The sequence below is a fragment of the Gavia stellata genome, chromosome 16 (genome assembly GCF_030936135.1).
Source record: "Gavia stellata isolate bGavSte3 chromosome 16, bGavSte3.hap2, whole genome shotgun sequence".
Lineage (NCBI taxonomy): Eukaryota > Metazoa > Chordata > Aves > Gaviiformes > Gaviidae > Gavia > Gavia stellata.
In genome coordinates this window covers 7,043,439-7,060,069 of record NC_082609.1, presented here as the reverse complement: position 1 = coordinate 7,060,069, position 16,631 = coordinate 7,043,439, and the positions used below count along the sequence as shown (strand labels likewise).

Sequence of the window (16,631 nt, the reverse complement as noted above, 5' to 3'; positions counted from 1 at the left end):
CAAATCCCTGCCCCAGTGCTAACACAGTCAATGCTGGATGCTGTCCCGGCTGGCTGCGGGCCCCATCCCGGGAACACGAGGCCGCAGGCAGCTGTGCAGCGCAGCCAGATCCAGGACTAGATGGCTGCTGCCACCTCGTGCACAGAAGGCTGCTCCCACACACACCGCCTTCCTCCCCAGATCCCCCCAAAAGATGGGCCCAAAGGCCCCCGGAGGCAGATGGGACCCCCTGGGAGGAGGGCTGGATCCTGCCAGTGAAGACAGAAACAGGCAACGACCAACGAGTAAAACCAGAGCCCCCCGATTTATTAGCGGTTGGTTCAACAGGACCTTACACCAGCACCCGGGAGCCTCTCCCAAAAAAACCCCACGGAGGGGCAGAAGGGAGGAGCAGCCCCCCCCACAGCTACAGGGGCTCCTGCAAAAATAACCCGCTGCCAACAGGGCCCCTCCATCACCCAGGGTGAAACACTGCGTTCTCCCCACCGCTGCCCCGACCCCGCTCTGGAGGCGAGGGCGGCATCCTGGGTACTGGGTATCGCCTCCACCTCCAGCAGCAGCCAAGGCCATCCCGCATCCTGCGGAGCAGCTCCATCGGAGGGGAAATCTGGGCCCTTATCCCGGTAAACCCGTGATGGCTCAGACTCATTTGCCAGCCCCAGCAGCAAAATCCAGGGGACAGGACAGGGTGCGGGGAGGCAGAGCCAGGGCTGCAGCTCTGTATGGCACCACCGGTATAAAGACGCATCTCCGGCTGGGAAACTGTCCCCCGTTTCCCCACAGACCTTTGTCCACGTTACACGTAACAACCAAAGAGACGACGTAAAACTCTCGGGGTTTAGGTACAAATTCTGGCACCGAAGAAAAACAATGCCCTGCAAAATGGGAACCAAACGAACCCTCCCCTCCCTCCCCGCACCCCAACATTATTAAAATACTTTCACTTTTAATATTCAACAAGTTTGAAGTTCTCAGCATCCTTCCAACTGCCATTATCCCAATGTCCGCCCTGTCCCCGAGGTTTGGCTCTCCTCCGTGCTGGGGGACGCCGGGCGCCGCTCGGCTTTACCACAGGAAACACCACGCGTGTACAAGATCGCAACGGGGGCTTTGGGGGGGATGGGAGCGTGCCGGGGAGCGCACCGAGGCCAGCACACCAGGGCCAGCACACCGGGGCCTTCTCCTGCTTGGCCGCAGTCCCACCGCACTGCCCACGGAAGGGGAGGAAGAAGTTGAGGAGCCTGAAAACAAATGGAGATGACAAAGGAAATTGTGCCTGAGTCTTTGAAAGAAAAATGCGCCTTGTTCGCAGCTTTTCCAAGTAGGTGTCGGGAATCCGGCAAACTCTCCTGCTTCCTGCTACAGGGCTGATGGCAGGAGCAGGTCTGGGTCCCTCTGTGCTTTGGGTCTCCACCAGCTCCGTTCCTCTGCTCCAGCTCAGCAAAGTCACCTCCAGTGTGCCTAAAGCAGCTCCTCCGTCCTTGGACTGGGAGGTGAGGGATGGCTCTGCCACTGCCCTCAGGCCCAAGGGAGTCAGGGCACATTTTGGGCAGAGAAAGGGGGAATTTGTGCCACTTTCCCACGTTGGAGCAGGGCAGGAAGGGACCTCGCCAACAGGCCCAAGAATTAAAACGGGAAAAAAATAAAATGAAAGAGAAATGAGTGCAGGGTAGGCAGAGAGGTGGCAGCGTGGGGACCGCAGAGTCAGGCCACCACTCGGACAGCCTCCGGCGCAGCCGTCCGCTCCTGGGGGTCCCCTCCAAGGCAGCCGCCAGGTATTGCTGAGGAAGGTCCCGCCCGGTGCAGGGGTCAGCCCCACTCGGGTATTGCTGTGCAGGCGGCGGGCGACAGCTACCTGGTGCTCTGCAGCTCCTCCCGCAGCCAGGTGGGCAGCGTCTGCCCCATTTTGTACAGGAGCTTGGAGAGCTCTATGTTATGGTCCCTGTAATAGTCCCGCAGGAAGGCGCGTGACTGCAACGGGAGAACAGAGAGGAGGGTCAGGGCAACCAGCCCCGAGCCCACCACCCCACCATGGCCCCCTGGCCCTGCTCGGGACCGTCCCAGCAGGCTTTCTGCATACTCACATCCGAATCCATCTCAGGGTACTTCCTCCCTTTGCTCTTTCCCAAGCATTTCGTTTTCCCTCCATCCAGAAGCTGACACCAGAATCCCTTCTTTGGATCAAACCTGCAAAGGGACAGCTCTGCTTCACCCCTCTCACCCCACCACGCCTGCCGCAGGCAAGCATGCTGCCCGACAAGCCCTGCTGCTGCCCAGCCCTGCACAGGGGCACTTCACCTCTTTTTAATCCACAGCCCAGCTAACATCTCGTTATCAACCCCCTGGTACAAGAGGTTCCCCGTGCAGCCGCACAGTAAGCAGCCCAACAAGGTTCATTCATCACCACATTGCCCTGCTGAGGGAGCACGGGGGCCTACGTGGGTTTAATTATTATTTTCTGCAGCACCTTTGGCCCTGGATGCTCTCAGGAGCCCCATGACACCTGGGTGCAGTCTCAGAGTGTCCATGTATACAAGACAAGCCCAGCGCAAATTACTGTTTTTCTAGGAGCTCTGGAGGCTCCTGCTTCCATGGTGGGCTTTAATGTCTGGAAGGCTGAGAGCACGGTGGCACCCGCAAAGGTGCCACATGGCCAGCAGCAAGAGTCGCTCTCTGCAGCGCATGCAGAAGGAGCTGGGGTGCCGGGGCTCAACATACGTGGCACGAATGCACCCCTGAACTCTGCTCCAGGAGCCCAGAGCTGCTCCTGGGCTGCCCGGGGTGACACCACCATCTCCACCGCAGTGCCTGGATAAGCAAAGCAAAGTGGGGTGCTTGTTGAATGTTATTTCTGATTGCAGCTACCCCAGTGTACGTCAGAGAAACAAGGAGCTGCTGTTCCAGCCTCAGGCAAAACCCTGGTCTCACCAAAACCAGCAGCAGCTCTGCGGTGAGCCCCAGGGCTGGGGGGTGCCCCGGGACAGCGCTGGGTGTCCCCACGGGCAACCCACTGCACCGGGAGCAATGGCAGGTTGAAGGAAGGAGAAGCTCAGGAAGGACTCACGCCAGGGTCTTGTGGTAATCGATGAAGTTGGTCACGCCTAGGAATTTCTGGACCGTCTCCATCACTTTGGCGGGTTCTGTTCGGAGCAGCTTGCCGTCCAGGACCAGGATCTGCAAGGAGCAAGGCAGGGTGGTGAGGTGCTGCTGGCTCCCAGCCCTGCTCTCCTGGGGCATAACGACGCCTTTGCCGCACCTTTTGCCATCTTGGAGCCAAATTTGCCACCAGCCCACGCAGGGTCCCCTTTCGAATGCTAACGTGCCCCGGTGTTCACTTACACTGGGTGCTGGAAAATTAAATGCAAATAAAAGCCGGGGCCAAGATCCATCCAGGACAACATCAAAGCTTCGGCTCAGGGCCACCCAATCCACAGCCAGCCAGGATTGCATTACAGCAATTACGCCAGCAGCAGACAACTAATAGACTTTTTAAGGTTAAACGACGGCAGAAAAATCATTCAGGGACTGAGCCTGTACACCGCCAGCAGCGCTCCACTGCGCGGGTCACAGCAGGGCTGGCATCCAGCCCCCATTTCCCCTGCAGGCAGCTCAAACCATGGGCAGCTTTGCCCGCTATTTTTGTCCTGCTTTGATGCTGTGGTGACACCAGACAGGGCAGCCCCCGGGGTGCTGTGGCTGAGAGTGGTGGGCGAGCAGTGGGTGCCCCTGCAGAGCCACCCACAGCCCTCCACCCCGAGGCCTTTGAACCCTGCTTTGCCAGAGGACCAGCAGAAGGACCTACCTGCCCAGGACTGGCACAAGGGCATCGTTGTGCATCATCCATCATCAACCTCACACTGTAAGTGTTTCCTTCTTGCACAATATCTGCCCTCTGCACCCTCCCCAAGTACTTTTACTCTTCTCCCCGTGGTTATTAAGGTATAAGAAAAGCAGCTCCCATGGGAGCACCCTCACAGCTGACTTGGGACCCAAGCTCTCTTCCCTGCACATCCTTGCTTGGGTGAGGGGGACTCCCCACGGTGCTGCCACTGTAGGATTGGGGTTCTCCCATCCCTACCTGGTTGGCGTGGTAGCTGTTCAGCCAGCGCTCGATGTGGGTGGCGTACCAGCCTGGCACCAGGCAGCGGTTCTGCAGGGTCCGGAGCTTCGGAGCAACCTCGGGTCCTGCCGTGATCACCTCGTGGAAGGTGTATTTCAGGGCGACTGGGTCATCGTGAGCTCGCTGGTGCTGTCAGGCATGAGCAAGGCAGGTTTTCCCCTGGGGCAACCCAAATCCTGGGCTGCCCACGAGGCACCGCAGCTCCCAGGCCACCATGCCATGTCCTCACACATCTTATTCAGCCAAAAAGTGCAGTGCCTGCAGCCACCCCACCTCCCAAACCAAGCTGATGGAGGGAAGTCCCTGGCCCACCGCCCCACGGGGCTGCCCAAGCTGGGGGAGAGGCAGAGGCAGGCAGCTCACCTGATACCAGGAGTAGGCTCGATCTGCAGGGTTGATAAGGATGGTGATGACTTTGGCCTTGGAGAGCAGGGCCGCGGCTCGCCGAGGAGCCACTTCTGAGTCAAAGTAGTTGGCACTTTTCTCGAAGTAGAAGTCAGAGGTGGTGTTGGAGGGGATGGGGAAGAACTCCATGTACCTGGGGGATGCACAGCGTGAGGCAGGCAGATGGGCACCACGAGATGTGTGTCCCCCCCCCACCACCGGTGACATCTCAGACACTCTGTACTACGCACCAACCATGCAGGTTCCCCCCAGGTCGGACACGCTGCCTGGGGCTCCACAATCCCCTCCAGCCATTTTGGAGGGCCAGGCCTCACCAGATTCTCCCGGCAGACCCCGAAACCAGGGGGTAGCAGATGCACACACATGCACACAGCTTCTGCTGAGGGCACTTCTGAGGCCTGGCAAGTGGCCTTTGCCTTCAAGACAACATCTCAGGGATAAACCGTGGTGGTGTGGTGGTCTGAAGGCAGCGCAGCAGCAACCACTGCCAGTGTTGGCTGCACCACAGACCTCCGCAGTAAGGCAAACTCTCTGACCACCCGACAGAGCTGGTGCTGGCATGAGCACACCCTTGCAAAGGGCAGAGCCCACGCAGGATTCATCCCACTTTGTAGCACCCAGGTGCCCTCTGCCAACAGCCCGGTGGCTGTGAGGCTGATGGGAAACCCCACAGCACCGCTGCTCCGGTTCCCAAAGGAACCAGCGCTCCCAGCTCAGCCCCCACGATTGGGAGACCTACCAGTCGATGCCCTTGTGATAGTTGTGTCCGCTGAAGAACTGTATTTCCTCGAAGGTCTCTGAGCTGGGGTAGTTGCTGCTTAGGTCCGGGTGCATCCCCAAGAAGAGATAAAGGGCAGTCGTTCCTTCAGACAGACAGAAAACAAGAGCTGACTTGGGCCAAACCTCCCTCTGAGCTCTGCTTCAGGGCAGGAGGGCTGAGAGAGGCTCTTTGGGGGTGTGTCGGGGACCTGGCAAGCCTCCCAGCATGCTCATGGCACCGAGGGTAAAGGGAAGCACCTGTTTTTTGAGGCCCGATGATGAGAAGCTTTGGGAATCGGTCACAGGTCTTTTCTTTGGACCAAATATCTTTGTGACGCTTGTCTTCACAGGGATCCTGAAACGCAGGGGGAGAGGATTAGAGACAGGGCAGCCTGGACAGGACCACACACCGCTGCTCAGCCCCCTCCAGCCCAAGCAGACGCGCAGGGATGCCACGCTGTTCAGCAGGCAGGGCACAGACTGGTGTTATTTTCAGCTCTACGGGGCAAACTCCTTCCTGGCACCGCCCGCAGAACCACAAAGAGGCGAAACACCTCCTATTCCCCCCATTCCAGGCACGAGGGGTACCTGCCACAGCGGGTCCTTCTCCTCGGAGAAGATCTGGAAGTATTTCTGTGCCAGCTGCACGGGCGGCAATGTCTGCAGCTTCAAGTTGGTCCAGGAGTTGAGGAAGCGGACCAGGTGCTTGAAGGTGTACAAGCCCAGACGGTCATTGCCGTAATTGGACAGATGGGTCATGAAGATGCTGATCTGAAGCACAGAGGACAGAGAAGGGGTTAGTGGAGCCTCACCCAGCAGCCACTCCATGCTAATGGCTCTCACCCTGGCTGAGGACATCAGGGACATCTCCCACAGCGGCGCTGGGGGACAGCTCTGCAAGAGAGGCCTGTCCGTCCATCCCCGGGCAGCCGGACGGCAGTACTCACGGGGTTGAGGAGCACAGTTAGGAACAGTTCACCCCCATTGATGATTTTGTCCAGCTCACTGGAGCCACCGGGGTATTCATTGTAGAAGATGGTGTGCGTGAAGAGGCCGCAGGTTTGCCGGGGGAGTACCTGGGGCAGGAGAAAGATATGGATGGAGCGGGCGGAGGAGCCAGGGCAATGGAACAGCCACACGGCCTCCTCCAGGCATCCAGGGCTGGGTCCCCTTCTCCTCCCAAATGAAAAGGGGGTCCTCAACCCCTCAGAGGTCAGGACCAGCTCCACTGCCCTTCACCCTCGACTTGAATCCCGCTACCCACAAGGGATGGAGGTAGACAGATGGAGAAGCCAAAAATTGTCCTCACACAAGCTTCCCCCATGCAGGATAAGCAGAGGGAACAGCCCCCTCAAATCGAAGCATTCGAGCTGCCCAGAAACCACCTGCCGAGGTTCTGGTTTCGCTGGGGGAGGCAAGAGCAGAGAAGCATCAGAGATAAAGCCTGGCCACCTACCATGATGCCATTGTGGATGAAGCCACGGCGATAGCGAGCGGGTTTCAGGTGGGGGTACTCCTCTGTGCTCGTCACTTTGATTGACCAAACCTGCTTCCAAGCTTCGTACAACTGCACATGGACGGGGTACACGCCCGAGTGGTGGGGGGCCACAGCGTAGCCCATGTCAGTGGGGATGCCATGCTCCTGCAGAGAAGAGAGTGGGGAGTGGGTGACCTCGAGGACCCCAAAACCACAATGTCCCAAACCAATCTCTCCCCAAGGGAATGCCCATTCCGAACTACAGATTCTTTATTCATGCCTCTGGAGAGCAACCAGGGCAGGGCTGCGCCTGTGCATCATCTCCTAACCAGGGCTGTCCCCATGAAAGGGAGCCCAGAAGCAGATGTGCTGGGTGGACACTGGCCCCTCCGCTTCAGGTGGGCCATCCTCATCCCAGCCATTTCTGCTGTCACCAACAAAACAACAGCAGCAAAGATTTTCCGTGGAGAACAAGGAGATACATCTGCACAGGACTGCAAATTGGTTTACATCAGTAGATATAAAACAGCCTGGAAATTCTGAGCTGGACAACTGCCCATCCCAAGTAGGGATGGTCCGGTCTCTCTCTAATTAAGCACCTCTAATTATCAGACAATGAATTCAAGTTAGCCTGAAGATCCCTCTCTTAGGCCATAGAACCAAATTATTATTACTGGGTCTGGCTTTACTGGGTTTGGATTCAAGATAGCTGTGAGCAAACCAGTCAATCACAGCATGATCTGGTCTCAATGATGGCTTTATCCAGGGCAGACAAAGGACAGTCCAAGAGGACGAACAACCCCTCACCAAGCTGAAGGCCAGAGCCTGCCTTTATAAACCAAACATGTCCCCAACAGCTTGGCCTGCGGAGGTAGTTTCCATCAGCAGGAGCCTCCCGGCACATGGCCATGGCTCCAGGATCCTGCATCACTGCCCAGCACAGCATCAAACTGCGCCGGGCTGAGCACCCAACCCTAGGCTCAGTCAAAACCCAGCACATACCAACACAAACAGACTCTTCCTCCTGCAGAGCCGTGCCTCAGACCTCTGTATTCCCCATGGGCTGGAGCCCCGCATCCCCCCAGTGCTGGGCTAGGCAGGCACTGCTGCAATGCACAGATGACATCTCCCCTTGAACAGGCAGCTTGCTGCCTCTTTGCCCCCCTTCTCCCATCCTCCCCCCACCACAAGCACCCCCGCCGGCGGCATCTTACTCACGACAGCGAATTTCTTGTTTAATGTCATCTGCTCAGCGAGAACTGACTGGTTGTGGAAGAGGTGAGGCTGCATGTGGCTCCACATGTGGGGGAACCACCAGAATTCCCTCACGTAGGACAGCAGCAGGTCATCGCCTTCATCCTCGGCATCGGTACCTGCGGGCATGATGTTCACCGTCATCGCCGGGCACGCGGAGCCATGCGCGAGCAGCCGGGGCAGAGGCAGTGGGAACCCCTCTCAGTGACCGGTGATGGGGGACAGCAGGGTGGAATGCCCGAGGACCCTCCTGCAGCCCCAGCTTCGGCCTCTTTGAGCACCAATTTGTGCCTCAACACCAGCCGTATGGCACCGACAGGCAAAGCCATGCCCTTGCCCTCCTCACCCGTGTGGAAGAATTTCCCTGAGTATCCCAGGTTGAAGGTGAAGTTCGGGATGTGGGTGCGCAGCTCATTCTGCGTGTCGAATAGTGCCTGGGAAGGGGGGAGAGAAAACAAGATGTCCTCAGCACGCGGCCACAGGGACGGCTGCCACGCCAGGGCGAAGACCCATGTCCCTGAGAGCTTCGCAGAGGGGCTCCCATGGGGCTAAGGGATGCTCTAGGAGCAGGAAAGCTCATCCCTGGAGCATCCCAGAGCAGGCACAAGCACCCAGTCCCATGCGTCCCCTGCCCACCCAGCCAGGACATCAGAGCCGCACCTTGACATCTTCCACCTTCATGCGCGTGCCCTCCTTGCCCACAAAGATGTCGTCGATGTCCACCAGGATGTAGCGGTCGAGGGGCAGAGAGAGCCTCTTGCCCGTCAGGAAGGAGACAGAGTCCACGAAGACGAGCTTGTGCAGCCAGAAGTTGAGGTTGTTGCCAAAAAGCACCCTCTGGATGCCGTCGTGGAGGCCCAGGTCCTGCATCACAGTGGTGTGCAGCGCTGCGTCCACGCTCATGTGCGGGATGGACTCAGCCGACTTGGTCTTGGCCAGGAGGACTGGCTCATAGGTGGAGTGGTTGGACTGGAAGACAGTCCAGTCCTCGCCGGGGAGCACACCCTTCTCCACCTCACTGGGGCGCGTGATGTACAGCAGGGGCGACTTGGGGTTGATGCTGCAGTCCTTCAGCGCCAGGTTGGAGTGGAGGAAGAGGGGGAAGCCCTTCAGCTGGGCGCTCAGCAGGCTGTTCTCGTTGGCCTGCATGGGGAGAGATGGCAACTGGAGGAGACAAGACGCTGGGGATGGAGGCGTTGAAAGACACGCCAAGAGCCCAGCCTGGCTGTGCAGGCAAGGGTTCACCAGGGGCACCAATGGCCACAGCGAGCGGTTAGGTGGCTCACCACCCCTGGAGATCCAGGTGCTGGGTCCCGCTCCTTCCTCACCTGAGTATGGGGCACCCTTGTCCCCCTTGCGCACCCAATCCTGCTCATGTTCAGTGTACAAAGCTCCCCTGGGCTGCAAGCCCTGGGCAGGAGAAGGACAGGGGGCTGCCAAGCAAAATGCCTGCTCATGCTTTTGGGGAACCCCAGCAAGGGTCACTGCTGGGAAAGGGGATGCTAAAAGCAACTGGACTGATCCCAGAGGTATGGTTTTACCCCCAAAACACCCAGGGGCCGCACAGCCCTTCCATGGGGAGAGGGCTAAGATGGTGCCCTCTGCAAGAAGGCTGCACCCCGTGCCAGGCTGCAGGCTGGCTCTACACCAACTCAGCCTGCTTGCAGAAAGCAAGGGGAGGGCAAAGTCAGTGCAGAGCACTGGGACCCCAGAGCCCCCCGCTCATGGCCAGCCTGGCCACGAGGTCTTGGCTCGCCCCACACACCCCCTTACCTTGAAAAAGCCGATGATGCCCACGCCGTATTCCACACAGTACTTGTCTAGCAGCTCCCGGTTCCAGGCATCCAGGTTGACATACTTGAGGATGTTCTCATAGATGATGAGAGCAAAGCGTCCCCGGTCCTTATCGGTCAGTGTGGGCATGTCCCCCTTCCCCGGGGCAATCTCCGTCCTGTATTTGAAGCGACTCGACTCCAAAATGGCCACGATCTCCTGGCCCAGCTGGGAGTAGAGGCTCTCCACGAAGACCAGCACCAAGGGGTCTGTGCGGGAGGAGTCAGCCACCTTGAGGGTCTTCAGCGGCAGCAGGCGGGAAGGGGAAACCTTGGGCTCGTCGCAGTCCGGCCCCGCCACATCCCCGGAGGGCTCCAAGCCCCTTTTCCACCCATATAAATAATATGCAGAGACGAAAACACTGAGCAGGCAGAAGGCAAAGAGCAGGAGTAACACCACCTGCGGAGAGAACTGCCGGATACCCCGCCGGGCCCTGGCCAGCACAGTCATCCTTGCATCCGCAGGGCGAGGTGGGGCCCCTCTCCCCTGCCCGCCCCCTCCCCTCGCGAGCCCCGGGGAGGGGAAGAAGCAACCAACCAACTGAAAAAAAATAGGTAAAATAAAACTGAATACTACTAATAAATTAAAATACTAGCAGGCCGCCTGTGCAGGCTCTCTCGCCTCCAGCAGTCCGGCGTCCCTCGCTGTCCGCTTCATGTCACCATGGCAGACGCACCGAGAGTCCCCTTGCCAAGCCGAAATCCCTGTAGTGGTGGCAGCGGCAGCAGCAGCCCCATGGCCTCAGTGGGGCGAGTGGGCGGCGGGCGGCCTTGGCACGGCTCGCAGCGGGCGCACGGGCATGGTGGCTCCCCGGGGCGTCCTCGTCCCCCGGCTCTGCGCGGTGCCCTGCGAGAGAGAGACGGGATGAGCGGGCAGGGACGGTGTTGGTACCAACGCCGCCGCTTTTATTTACGCCAGCGCAGCGGCCCTGGCAGATCCCTCGGCAAGCTTGCCAACGTGCCAAGGCTTGCCGCAAGAGTGCCGTGAGCTCCCGACGGCGCTGGGGCGGGAGCACAGCGCGCATGTGTGCCACAGGACCCCAGCTGTGGTCCATGCCTGGGGCATGTAGCACCACCGGGGTGCTATGGGGGGGAGTCCCTGGCCCCCCATGAGTCCCCATCACACCAAGCAGCCAGAGAAGCAGCCCTGCTCCTCCTGTTTGCCAGGCACCCAGTGGGAGCCAGGCTGCAGTGAGTAAAATAGGGTGTGGGGCGTCCGAGCCCCCCATTGCCCAGGCTGGCTGGCAGGGAGGGACGCGGGCAGCCGGCCAGCCAAGCAGCACGAGGCCGAGCCAGGAGCCGCCAGCCAAGGTCACCGAGACGGGCACACAGGAGTGCCCACATGGAGTCAAAGGGACCTTGGGAATATTTTTCCCTTCCCTGTGAAAGGTCCACTTAAAAAAGGAAAAGAAAGAAAAAAATAGGATTGGCCCCACTTGCTGGGAGGTGAAGTCACCCTGGGCAGGGACACTGCTGTGGCCAGTGTGTTTAAGGAAAAAACAAAATCAGTGGCACTGTGGCTTGCAGCACGGTCCCCAAACCCATCGTCGGTGCTGGAGACAAGGGCAGAGGTTCCCACTCCTCCCCGGGGAGAGCTCCCTGTGCCCCACCAGCACCACGACCGAACGCCCACCCTACAGACACCAGCCAGGCACGTAACAGGATTAAACGTGGCCGGCTGAACGGTACTGTGGATTACAGGCTGGGGCTTGGCAGGGTAATCCTGTCATCCCTGCCCTTCCCTGCAGCGAACCGCAGGCTCCACTTCCTAACCCCACCGGCACGGCGCTGCTTCGCCGGGGCCCCCGCAGATGCCACCAGCAGCCAGCCTCCATCACCGTCTCTGCCACCCACCGGCAATCCCTGCTGCCGGCTGTGCTGGGCACAGCGGAGCACCTGGTTTTATTGATTTGTAATTTATCTTTGTGCATGAGGATGATCTCCAGGCAGGACCAAGAGAGGATGCTCCCTCGCTCCCCCCGGGTGTGCCCTGCCCCAACTTACTCCTTCCTCCCCTCCGGCGGGGTTGGACCTTCAGCACCTCCAGAACACCCCAGCCAGGATTTCAGGGCTGGGCTCTTCTCCAGGTCCGAAAGGAGAAGCACACAGGGACGCTGCTTTTAGGAATGCGTCCACATGGAGGGAGGCTCCCCTGCCTGACAACCATCCCTAGGAATGCGGAGAGCCAGGTCTGCATTATCAGGCATCCCAGCCGTGCCATCCCATGCCCTACCCATTTCTCTCATCTTTTAGGAGTGGTGGGTGCTGGCAGCCACATTCCCATGGTGATAGGCAGGCAAGTGACAGCCAGCGGGTTTGATGCCAGCACCAGAGCCGGTGGCTGATGGGCAGGACTGCGTGTCCATCCTCGCACACCCTCCACAAGACAGGGCAGACAGGAACGGGGCCCATGCCCACATCACCTGCCATTTCCAAGGGGGCTTTGTAAGCCCATCCTCTTCTAAGAACTTTTAATTACGGTACTTAATGACAAGGCTTTGGAGACAGCATCTCCAGGCAGATGCCGGCTGACTCTCGCCAGGGAGGGAGGCTGCCACGTCAAAGCACAAAGGCAACGCCTGCCTGGGCAGGGAGCCAGCGCCGGACCCCCGAAGCAGCCAGGTGTGAGCTGGGACCAGGGCGGGCAGCGTCCCAGCCCGTGAACCCACCGCCAAGACAGAGAACAGGCAGGAATCCTGCTCTGCCGGTTCGCTGCTGGAGCAAACCCTCCACAGGAAGGATGCTGAGGGATTTGGGGTGATGAGAGGGGCTGGGGATGCTCCTGATCAGAGCTTTCCCCGTGCAAGTGGGTGCTGGCTGCGCGCTGCCCAGCAAACCCCTGTGCATCCCCAGCAGCAGTGGGAGAGCCGACAGCTCCGCCCTGGAGAAGGAAGCAGGTTTAGGTCCAAGAGCACAAAACAAGTTCTCGAGACCAACAGCTTTTCTAAAACAAAAAGGGAAACACGATGGTAAAATAGAAAAAAACCCACAAGAGCTGGCAAGGTGAAGCCAGAGTCAAACTTCCTTTTAACCTGATTTTTAGAAGCTGCTCAGGTGCCTTTTAAAACCACAGTGGTTATTTAAAAGGCACCAGCTGGAAATGTCAGCCTGAGTCCCACACGCAGACCTCAGGTCCCGAGAAACACTGTACAGCGCTAGCGGGCTCCCATCGCACAGACGGGTGCTCAGCCACAGCCGCACGTCAAGGACCGTAGGAGAAAGAGCCCCAGAAAATGCTGTTTTCTGGTGGGTTTCTGAGCAAAGCCCTGGCCCAGGCTCCGCTGGAGAGGAGGCTCGGCGAGGAGGCTTAGCCACAGTGCTCTTAATCCGTCTGCCCTGACAAACACAATCAGCATCCAAGCGGCTTCCCGGGCACAGCTGGGAGCCCGGAGCACCCTGCGGGGCCAGATCCGACCCTGGGGCAGGCAGGGAGTGCAACCAGTGGTCGGGGAAGCCCTTTACTATCAGCACTTCAAATCTAAGACACCTGCAGGAGGAAGGGGAAAAGGGTTGAAAAGCTTTTCTAAATCCCCCCTGGTGCCATTTGGGGGCTGCGGTTTCCCCCCGGCCAGAGTTATTGGCCACAAAAGCTCCCCAGGGAACCACGGCACCCCTGAAAGGCAAAGGGGCATTGGAGGGGATGAGAGGGGATGAAACCATCTCTGTCAGCAGCTTGCAGTGCTCTCCCTTTAACCTCTGGTGGGATTTTGCAGGGATGCAATGGGAGGATTAAATATAAGCAAGGAAGTGCAAATGGATCCAGAGGAGAGAGAAGGGTCGGCAGTCCTAGCAGACAACCACAGCAGGGTTTGATTTATCAGGGGTGCGGGAGGTCCGGCCGCAGGTGCAAGCAGTGAAGATCAGGCAGTTCACAAGTCCCAGCTGTCAGATAAATCAACTGTCCCAAGCCCACGGCCCAGGGATGGAGATGGGCTCAAAACCACGGGTGTGACACCGCAAGACATCGCTCATGCATCTCCCTCGCACCACTTTGGACAGGGCTGCAGGGGAGGGAGCAAGCGTCGACCTTCCTGGCAGACAGACCCCGAGACCTGCTCCCCACCGCACGGACAAGGACCCCAACCCCTAACTCTGGTAGCTCACAGACCCCCAACATTCAACCCATAGAGACGGGGCCATATCCTAAACACCACAGCCACATGGGTTATCCCACTCCTCTCCCACCTGCACCCTTTGGGTGGGCACCCCTGCCACTCATTCCCCATCGCCACAGGGAGAGTCCCACCGCGCCGGCACCAACGGCTAATCACCTTGCACCGCCACGCCAGCTCCGCTTCCCCACGTAAGCCAGCCCTGGGAGTTAAGCCTGGACGGAGGATTTAGAGGCAGGATGCTAAATTGCATCGCCCAGCTCAGCGATTTGCAATCGCTTCTGCTCACTCCAATGTTTCCCTTCTCACATCCGACCACTGCTTGGCCCCACCGATGCATCTGCTTCATCTCCCACTCGGATGTTTGATGGCAAAAGGCTACTGGAAGGTTTAAATTCGACCAGGCTGGGACCCAGGTCCCCAACGGGGCGACAGTGCTCAGCCCACCATGCCTGCTGTTTCTCCCACGCATCCTCACCAGCATCCTCAGCAATCACTAACTGGTGCCCTGCAGCCCCGGGAATCACGGACTACCTGTAAGAGATCCACAAAAGGCAGCTGAATTATTATTAATAGGTTTAAGTTCCCTCTAGAGGGAATACCCTTCAGTCCACTGGTAATATTTAGAGGGCTGCAGATCTAAAACCACTGAGATAAGCACATCCTTAGAGAGGAGATTAATGCCACCATAATATTCAAGAGACAACCGCGAGCTTAAGACAGGGGAGCTCGCTTTGAAAATGAAAAAGTAACTGGCGTGAAAAACCTGCCTTTAAACAGCTACCTCTGCACCACTGCCTTTATCAACTCTGAACGGCAGTGACCCAAACTGCGACTGGAAATACCTGCAAAGAGTTGGGACTAACTGGCACGGGGGAAGAGTCATCAGAGGGTGGAAAGGACCACTGCCTGTCCCTCTCCCCATCACCTCCCTCCCCAGCCAGGGCCGGATCCACTGCCCAAGAGCAGGCACAATCAGGAGATGAACTCCTTTGCTTCGGCGCACGGTGTCGTGATGATGCATGCAGGTATAAAAGCACGGGATCACAGCTCCCTGCGCATCCCACCTCCGAGGTGCTCCTCGAGCAGGGACCGAAGCCCTGCGCCAGAGGGGACAAAGCCTCAACCCGGCATAAAAGCTTCAACTGCTGTAAAACTGGGGATTTTCCCGGCGATACCCACTTACTGACAGCCCGGGCGAGCCTTTAGGATGGGCCCAAAGAGACACGGATGGAGGGATGAGCTTTATGGACGTCCAGCTAACTCCTGCCAGGCTGCAAACTCAGAGTGTCTAGGCAGGGGAGAGGGATGCGGAGCAGATGGAGAGGGGAAAACGAGCAGAAGGACAGAAATGAGAGAAACGAGCTCGTCCCGGCCTCTCGCCGAGGCCGCCCGTGTGCCACCAGGGCAGTTTTATAATGCCAGATAAGGAGCGTCTTAGCGGTAGATTACACGGGCTGCTTAAGCACTTTGCAAACAGTAGTTACAACACGCCAGGGAGAAAAACACCCTCCCACTGGCAGGGGGACAACCCCAGCGCCACTTTCCTAAGGGCACCGGCGTTTTCCCAGTGCCTGAAAGGTGCAAAATTAAAGAAGGACAACGGCAGCCGCAGGAGCTGCCCTTGGGACAGGCAGGAGCAGGCAGCCACCAATGCTGCTCCCACCCCAAAACCCACCCGGCTCAGCTTCTCTCCGCCGTGCACAGGCTGGATAGGAACAAACACAATGGAATAACAGGAAAATTTATCCCTGATTTTTTCAAGGTCTGGAGTGTTTTCACCCCGAGGGGACTTCAGCAGGAAAATCTTCCCTTTTTCTCAGCACTTTATTTAAGATCTGATTTTTAAGCCTGGCCAGAAATGAGGAGTCGGACCATCCACCTGAACTGCTGCTGGTGAACTAAGTTTACCCTCTGGAAATAAAACTCCATCTCCGACTGCCCACCACCTGCACGCTCCCGCGAGAAAGAAACCAAGATGAGTGATTCGCCCAGCAAAAGCAGTCAAAGATTTTAATGTTAAAAAAGTTATTTTTGGCCAAAGCACCTAGCTCTGGAAGAGATGTTTTTCACCCAGAAAGCCCTGTTAGCACTTCAGTTTTACTGGAAAAGATAAAAGTAACGCTTTCCTCAGGTTTTCTTCAAAAAAACAATCGTGAAAATGTTTCTCTCCCTGCAGAGGGATGGAAAGGCAAGGTTTGGTGTGTGGTGAATCACTGCAAATATTTGATGAATTTTTAGGGGAGAAAAAACCCCAAACAAATGAAAAAAACACCCAAACCCCCAAACAACTGGGTGAGGTTTCTGGAAGCCTGGGATTAAGACATTTTCCATGGCAGAGCAGCTGGCAACCCAACCAGCGGGGCTTTTAAGACCAGCTCTAGCAAACCTCACATCTTAAGGCCACCCCCCAGGTCCTGCCCTTGCTAACCCCATCTCCCAGCCCCTTCCCCAGCCCCAAGGTGCCGCAGCCCCCCCACCAGCGAGGCTATACAGAGGAACCCCCCGGGGAGGTCACCCCGCTTCTGTGCCTTAGGCACCGCTGGCTGCCACCCCCCTTGTCCCCAGCACCCTGATCTGGAAGAGCACCTCCCCATCTCCCAACACCCGAATGAAATCAGCCTCCTCCATAAACTAGGCCAGCAATTAGCAGCAGTCATTAGCTTTCCTAC

General features: G+C 58.1%; 1 protein-coding gene across 2 annotated transcripts; it reads right to left on the bottom strand.

The window, feature by feature from the left end:
- Positions 1 to 285: 285 nt before the first annotated feature.
- On the bottom strand, positions 286 to 10,617 carry NDST1 (N-deacetylase and N-sulfotransferase 1). Of its 2 annotated transcripts, XM_059825240.1 has the most exons (14): positions 9,789 to 10,617; positions 8,676 to 9,158; positions 8,362 to 8,449; positions 7,980 to 8,134; positions 6,741 to 6,926; positions 6,232 to 6,360; positions 5,873 to 6,055; positions 5,543 to 5,639; positions 5,265 to 5,388; positions 4,484 to 4,658; positions 4,079 to 4,249; positions 3,065 to 3,174; positions 2,085 to 2,187; positions 286 to 1,971 (listed from the first exon to the last, which is right to left on the bottom strand). In XM_059825240.1, the coding sequence occupies exons 1-14, from the start codon at positions 10,296 to 10,298 to the stop codon at positions 1,852 to 1,854; spliced, it is 2,634 nt and encodes an 877-aa protein (XP_059681223.1). In that variant the 5' UTR covers positions 10,299 to 10,617; the 3' UTR covers positions 286 to 1,851. The 2 variants fall into 2 exon arrangements, with proteins under 2 accessions (XP_059681223.1, XP_059681225.1); XM_059825242.1 differs by lacking the exon at positions 4,079 to 4,249.
- Between the last annotated feature and the right edge of the window lie 6,014 nt (positions 10,618 to 16,631).